General features: G+C 42.8%; 1 protein-coding gene across 1 annotated transcript in view; it reads right to left on the bottom strand.

Moving 5' to 3' along the window:
- Positions 1–3,427: 3,427 nt before the first annotated feature.
- Positions 3,428–8,117, bottom strand: part of LOC136100191 (TOG array regulator of axonemal microtubules protein 2-like) — a 30,068-nt gene continuing 25,378 nt past the window's right edge. Inside the window, exons 17-18 of the mRNA XM_071805910.1 lie at positions 6,091–6,177; positions 3,428–3,840 (exon numbers count right to left, since the gene is read on the bottom strand). Coding sequence (XP_071662011.1) covers positions 3,593–3,840; positions 6,091–6,177 — 335 coding nt within the window. The 3' untranslated portion in view covers positions 3,428–3,592. The remainder of the gene's footprint in view (positions 3,841–6,090; positions 6,178–8,117) is intronic.

Here is an 8,117-nt window from a genome sequence, read left to right as displayed (position 1 = left end):
GAGGGATTGCAGCACCTGGTTCCCAAGCTCACCTTTAACCTTGGCAAGAGCAAACTCTACCAGAATCACCTTATTATGATCCATGCCCCAGCTGCACCTCAGCAAAAGCAGCTCCCTTCAGGTGCATTCTTTAATTCTTTGCTCCACCTCTCACAGCAGCACCATGAAGCAGAATCAACATTCTTTACAACAGGAGCCTTCAGCCTCTGCACCATGCTTTGGGTCCAGCCTTCCTTCCTTGTCCTCCCAGTTTGCCATTCATTTTTCCATATCCTTCCCAAAGTCTTCTTGGCACTGCCAAGTTCATGCACGTACATTCTGCTGCAGGGGTTTGTGGTTGCACTTCCACAGGCAGATTCAGGGTCCAGCTAACCCATTTGCATGGCACATGCACTCCGAAGAGCGGGTAAGTCATGCCATCAGGTGTGTGCTTTGACTCTCAGTGAGAAGAAAGTGCCCATTTGAGGAAAAGATGAATTTTGCAGACTGGATTCAGTGTATGTAGCACCAGTCTCTCTGCTCATGCAGCTTCAGAGTTCTAATGCCCCCTTGCACAGGGAGATGGCAAAAGACCACTCCCTACTCTGCAGGGGAATGTAAACTTTCTTCACTCCTTTATGGTAGACACCATATTTACCTTTTCTCCCCTGCCTTCCCTTATGACAACTCTACCTTCATCAAGCAGGAAGAACCTTCTGTGACAGCCAGGGTCTGTACTGGGCCTCTGGAAGGATGTAGGGTAAGAGTAAGCCAATGTACAAAGTTGCCATTCATCTATTTTCCTATCCTAACTTCTGTGGTTTAGCAACTGCACTGCACATTAAATGAATTAAACTGGGCCTGCAAGTGCAGCTTGCAGTTTCCTCTCTGGTGAGACTTCTGTAATAAAATTATAATAAAAATAAGTTTGAGAAGTTAAATATTTAAATTCTTATCAGTGCTGGAAGAAGGTTCAACACTGATTTGCCTTTTGTTTGTGCCATCCAAAAACCTTAGTAGCTCCTTAATGGCTTCTGAGATGTGCCCCTGTGCAAACCTGTGGCAGGAGAGCTCGTCTGAGCTGAATTAACCTTCACCCATTAAACCCTCTGCTTGTCACCAGAGACATTGTCAGCTAGATTTGATCTCACTGTTGTAGGACTGCCCCTCTTACAGGGAAACTGCCTCAGCTGGAGAGTTAAAAAAATAAAACACCTGGACAGAATAGGTACTGGCAGGCAATGCTTTATTCTCACCAGCTGTGAGGAGCAGTATGCATGAAAGCACCACTCAAGGCCAACAGAGAGTTAAGAAACCAGTTACAGGGGTTACATTTCAAACCAACTTTGCAAGTGCTACAGCTAAATGCATGAAAACACGCTCTAGAGACCTCATATCATGTGCACAAAAGCTTTTTTCCCCCCCAAGTGCAGAAGGTTCCCCCCACATTCCCAAAGGCCCAAGCATAGCCAAAGAGAAAGTAAAACTAAAGGACTGTTATTCAGCCCAGCAAAAGCAGCCTGTGCAGGGAGCACTTACGGGGCTCCGGAGGGAGAGACCTGCAGAGGAGGAAAACAGCAAGAATAACTTTTGAGGTAGAGGAAGCAAAACCAGGAGGCCCTCGAGAGATGCCAGTTGCTTAATTAAAACAAAACAAAACAAAAAAGGCAGAAAAGCAACCTGTTGAAATAGATCTCAGGCAGTAGCAAACTGCAGGTGCTTAAGGAAGTGACATAGTTCCAGATCTGCAATTTAAACAAGGGGCAATGGGTACCAACTAGAACACAAGAGGTTCCACTTATATATGAGATCTGCAAGGACTGTGGCTTCCGCTGCAGGATCTCCAGAAACACTGGTGTTTCAGAGCCAGGTCCCTGGCTTAGATCGCATACCAAGACTTCATAGAGATGAGTTCCTGAGTACTCCCTGCTACCAAAAGTTGGGAGTTCAAAAAAAAAAAACAAACAAACAGCAGCACAAAACATTTTAGAAGAGTCTACTAAATAATTTTGCCACTTTAATACTGTACTAAAAAGAGATTCCTTAAGAGGTGCCACAGTGCAACCATTTTATCTGGCAAGTTAGAGTCCTGCATAGCTTCAGACATACCGAACAATGCAGCACATAAACATAAGACCATAAAATTCCTGGAATGGTCAGATCTCCCTGGATTATTCTTTGACCTCCCAGCTTCCTACAAGGTCCTTGTATCTGTCAAGAACCTGTCAAGGCGCTTTTAAACTTCCATGGGCCCAGTGTGTCTCATGCTGTTATTTTCCTGTTTTTTCTTCTCCCCAAAACTTCTATTCTTCTTTCTTTCAAAACCCTGCCAGTATATGGAAGATTATGTGAACACAGATAAGGCTGCTTTGTTTTCATATCTGACTACACAGATGCACCAACATCTGCTGCTTTCAGCCCTTCCACTCTTCTCTCATCACTCCTCCCTCTTGTGCTTCCAAATCTGTGTATGGTGAAGGACTGGCACATCTCCTCCTCACTGTTTCCTGAATCTCAGGTTCAGAAGTGCTTTACTGGTCTGCATAGAAGGCAAATTCTTCACATCTCAAAAGACGGAAAGACATTTAGAAAATCTATATAGTTTTAAAAAAATATACCTTGTCCCACAATGCCTGCACACAGCTTACCTTTGCCCAGGACACCCTCAGCCCACTCACTGCCCAGCCAGCACCCCATGTGCAAGGTGTCACAGCCCCCTGCCACAAACCGCTCTCCTGCCCCTCCCCAGGGGTACCTCAGGGTGCTGGGTGGCAGTCAGATGGCACCCGTCACCTCACCACATCAGTCCATTGCATGTGGTGCACAGGGGACCACAGACAGGACGCATCCCCTGAAACGGGAAGAAAATTTCAGTGCATCTGGTGAGGTTTCTGCTGTCATTGGACTGGGGCTGTGAGCCTGACCTAGACATCTCAGGCCATTGCACCAGCAGCTACCAGAGACTTGTAAAGGGGCTGCCCGGCAGTTCGGCATCCGCTGCATACACTGGCATATACAGTGAGCTGCACATCCTCCCATAACCCCACTGCGTACCTTCTGGGCAAGCAGGTCCTGGCTTCTCATTCTATGCTTCTGAAATCAAACCATCTCTTCCTACAGTTCTAATGCTTCCAAAGCCCATCTCTTACTTTGTAAGTAAAAATATATGTATGTGCACATCTCTTAATTTCTATGTATATAAATATAGTATTTTCCTTTTTACAGTTACAAATTGCATTTACACACAGGTTTTATTTTTTTGGTATCTGTGCAAACTTCTTAGGGAACATGAGGTCAAGACATAAAACTTTAGAAAAATTCTTTTTTAAAATATTTTTTATTTTTAAAGAATTCTTAAATTTTTTTTATTAAGTTTTTTAAGATTTTTAAGTTTTTTTTAAAGTTTTTTTAAGGTTTTTTTTTTTTTTTTTTTTTTTTTTTTTTTTTTTTTTTTAAACCAACATCAAAATATATTAAGTAAATGTGTAACTATAAACTCTATCAGGTAAATCCTCTTCTTCAAACACACGGAATAAAACGAATGCCACCACCACATCCACCTTTGCCTCCAGCTGTCCCACTCCACACCCCTCCTTCTGTTTCCTGGAGCACATCAAGCCTTCACATTCAGGTTCAAAAGATCCCAGAGGTTTCTTGTCACATACTGAGGCTGGTTGGTGGCATACTTCTTCAGGCTGGGGCCCATCACTTCGTCAAGGCTCTTTGCAAGCTTGGTGAGCACAGCCCTGACACTGCCGCTTCGGACAGGCAGGGCCTTGTTTCCCAAAAGGAACCAGAGCGCAGGCAGGACATAGCGGTGGACGAATTGAGGTTTCCGGGGATAAACAGTGGCCACAAGCACTGCCAGGTGAGAGAGACAAACAGATTAACAGCCGTAATGTAAACAAGTACGTTCCTTGTACCTACAAGTACCTACAAGTTTTGGTTCTTGGAAGGCTTTTCTGGCTAATATCAACAAGCACAAAGGGCCCAATGGTCCAGAAACAGGCAACAGTGGCTGATCATCCACTGAACAGCATAACCAACCTCTGAGGACCTTAATTTCTCCAAATCAGAGGCTTTGTATCCATGATAGACTTATCAAAGTGAATAATACACATTTTGTAAATAATTTCACTATCTGCTTCTGCATTACAAATGCCAAAAATGGCAAATCGCTGTTTATTTCCGTTAAGAAGTTGTCTAAACCAGCTGCTGAAGATTTTGAAATGCAGCTCAGAGAGGTAATTGAAAGATTTCTAACAAAAGGATGATTACTTTTTTTGTGACTTTTGACAAAGAATGACAGAAGTCCCGTGTGGCTGTTCCTTTTGCTTAGTGGCACACAGCAAACAGCAGTATGACACCACACTTCAAAACTTCAGCCCAGAAAAGATGTGTGTTGCTTGACAGTTTTCTTACAAACATCAGTGACTAACTGAGGTCTGTGACAGAAGGGTCCAAACTGAGGTTTTTTCCCCTCATACTTAGTGGCTTCTAATGAACAGCTGTTTCAAACTTCAGAATGTCTTAGATAATTACCCAAACCCCATTGCCATGGCATTTGAGCATCTCACGAGTTTAATGGCAATTGCCCTCACAACATTCCCTAAAATAGGGGAACAGAGAAAAATCTTACACAGGCGCCTGATATTTAACGCATTCTGCACATTCTCTCTGACGTCTGTTCTCAGCTCATTTTCTGAACTGAGCTCTATTAAATACAAACAAAAATTTACTATCAATAAGCTCCTTGCATGGCAGATTTTGCTGAGAGATCAAAATCTGAAATGGTCTGAAGAGAGCTTTGTTATCTTCTGTTCAGTAGAAACGTTATGCAGTAACTATTTATTATTTTGTAGTGGAAGGACCTTCATTTCCTCTATGCTGTTAATCTAGCATCAGTCATCAACATTTAAACGGCTCCTGACAGTACCTAAAACCAACTCTAGTAAGCAGGAAAAGGGTACCTATTTTAAAATAGGAGTTAATTTATGTTTAAATGCTATTAAACACAGTGGTCACTATGGAGCTTCAGAACAAAAAGAGCTGTCTGTTCCCACTGAATCCCAGAGAGAACATCTGCGCTTTCTAAAGTAGTTCCAATTTATGTTCAAATGCTGTATTTGAAAAAGAGATTAAAATAACTGTAAAAGTAAATTTTATGTTTACAGAGATTTACTTTATCCAAATTATCTTTAAAGGCCCTTTTATATTTGTTATGGCTAAACATGCCCTTTTGAGATTCATAATGAAGAAGCAAAGTGTATTAAACCTTGGATTAAAAGATGCTGGCATAACTAGAAGTGGATTTAGTCCTAATTAAAGCAAGGCTATAAATACTCTTCTCTAGTATATATTGAGATTATAATTTTTTCCATTCATTGGCTATTGCTGGACAGAGCAAGCTACTATTATAAATCAATTATCAGCTGTACTTCCAGTGTGTTGCACACTGCTGATACAGTAGACTGTTTGTACATCCTGAAATGAGTCCATATGATATCTGCAATACAGGCAGGGAGCCTCAGTGGGTTGGGCTGAACTGCCTCCTTCTGCCCCTAAATCCTGCCTTGCACAAAGTCCTTGCCTGTAATATGTGTGTTGAGTTTTCACCTACACTGTGACCCCCCAGGCTCTGCAGGACTCCGCCTCAAAAGTTTCCAACAGGACAACAAGAATCCTATGATGACAAAACAAACCGATCCTCAGAAATACCAGTTGCCACAATTTTTTTTCTAAAGGATGTTGGTTCGCTGTAGAACAGGGACCTCTTAGAGACCTCCATGACCTTTACTGTACTGTACTTCAAAGAGAGAAGTCAGCCAGGGTATTTTTAGGCCTTCTCTTTCCTGGAGGCGGGTCCTGAGATGCCTCAGTGAGAGCTCAGCGCTGGAGCCCAAGCGCTGTTCTTCTCTCACACACTGCAAGCCTCTGCAGAGGCCAGGCAAACCCCTGCCAAATACACCAAGTACAAGTATTTTGCAGGAGGAACAAGCTCAGGACCTTCTGGTGTTTGATAAGCGACTGCACTGTCTATTCTGAGGTATTCCCTCTAAATATTCCCTCTGAAGACTTCAAGAAGTGGAGATTAGTTGAAGAAGGCAATACCTGTGAGACGTTCAATGACATCCAGCAGAGCTTTGCCGCTGAGGTAACGCGCTCGGTGGGCAAAGATTTGCAGCAGCAATGTGTTATCTGAAAGAGAAACATGTATTTCTGCTCACTCTTCCGAGGTTATAAGAAAAAAAAAATAGTTAAAAAGGGAAGGAGGGGAAAAGGCAGAGGTAACTGCATTTTGTAAAATGAAGGAAATTTATGCCAGTTTCTGAGTCCTTTACTTCTTTCCTTCAGCTTACTTGGGAGGATTTTAAATTCAAAAAGAAAAGTTCTCATTTCACATTTGTAAATCCAGAGTTAACTGCTGTACAATGAGCTGTGTTAAAGCTTCCACATCAGGGCCCTCAAAATTTAAATCACCTGTAAGCAATGAAAATGTTTTGCATCCTGGAGCTTTGCAGAAGTGACCTCCTCCCTTGTCTAAGGAAAAGGATGAGAAGGCTCAAGAGTCCACGCATCCATTCACACTTTAAGGATAAGCTGGTGTTAAATCTTTAAACTACCTGTTGGGATCTATGGACAACACTCCAAGTTACTCTTACAAGAGATAATTGCTGCTCATTGCCAACACCATCCACTCTCAGGTGCTCTTATACTATCTCTGAAATCAGATCTCGGTAGAGAGACTGAAAAACAACCTGATTTCCCAATACTTGACTGCCATATATATTTTAACGTCTCCTGTGCTGCCTGTTTTGGATTTGAGGTCTTGTTTTAATTAATAAACTGCTGCCTGAATTGGTCTGCAAGCCTCCAGTCTCACTGCTTTGATAAGCCAAGCAAAGCTTTTCTTGGAGGTAGAATGTTTGTGGGATGCACTACGATACCTCGCAGTGTCACCGGGAGTGGCACCAATAGGTAGAGTAAGCAACCTGCTTCTTTGTGAACCACTACAGAGTCAAATCCCAAAGGGGTTTTAAGTAGTACTGTGCTATTAAGTGCTCCGTTTTGCCTGAGATATAAAAAAGGTAGTCCCTAACAATCTCCTTGTGAGTGTGCAGTAATGAATCCGTTCTGCTACGCTAATTAAGCTTCTGCTTTGGTAATTACACTCTTCTCATTCATCTTTTCAAACAGACACTTCACTTTTTGTCCCACCCTCTTGCAGTATTGTCAGATGCTGTTTCACATTTGCTCTTCCTCCCCAGGGAGTTACCTTACAGCTGCTGCTTTGAAAAAAGATCTGGAGGTCTTGTGGAAGCACAAAATGTTAATTTGTCATTAATATTGGTATCTACATAGATTTTCAGGGGAACACTTGGGTTTGGGATGGGTGAGGGGGAGCTGCTTGTTTTCTTGTTTTTGTAGGAAGATAAGTATGTTAGCAGTATTCAACTTTCACTTTGAGAGTTTCAAATGCTCGGTACATTTTGAAACATTAAAGCTCAAGTAAATAACAAATTCACCCAGCAGTTACTTTTGCTGCCTTGAGAGACCTAAAGACAGAGGAGCTTTTAATAGCTACTAGAGAAAACAAGGCAACAGGCAGTCTGGTTCTTACTAACCCAGCTTTAATTCCCTGTACTACGTATCAGCTAAACCTGCTGGCCACAGGACAGGCAGCCCCGCAGTTGCTGTATTGAGCAGAGGAATCTGCTTCTCCGCACTCTCATTTTCACTGCGTTCCCCTCTTTGCTATGTTGACAACTACAGGGAAATTCCCCCTCCCCTCTCTCAGAGTGATGGTTCCTCTGGGAACCATCTGGGGCTGCTGGTCTGACTCCATGCCCTGGTGTCAGGCAGTGGCCATCTGAAGGGCATTTCTTTCATGACAGAGAACAGGGCAGGACAGATGTCAGAGGAGACAGCAAGATGTCTTGGTCCCATTGCAGTTGAGCTTGATTTGCTGATTCACCTCCACCTACAAGGTGGCTCCCTTGAGTGGGATTATGGTCCCAGGTCACAGCTAATGAATGTGTGTGGTCTTCAGCTGGGGACATCCAAACCAATGCCAGGGTTAAGGTAAACAAACTATTCAGGCACTATTGGGAAGCAAATTAGTTTGGTTTTAGGTAGAA

Source organism: Patagioenas fasciata, chromosome 3 (genome assembly GCF_037038585.1).
Source record: "Patagioenas fasciata isolate bPatFas1 chromosome 3, bPatFas1.hap1, whole genome shotgun sequence".
NCBI lineage: Eukaryota > Metazoa > Chordata > Aves > Columbiformes > Columbidae > Patagioenas > Patagioenas fasciata.
This window is presented reverse-complemented; position numbering and strand designations above follow the sequence as displayed.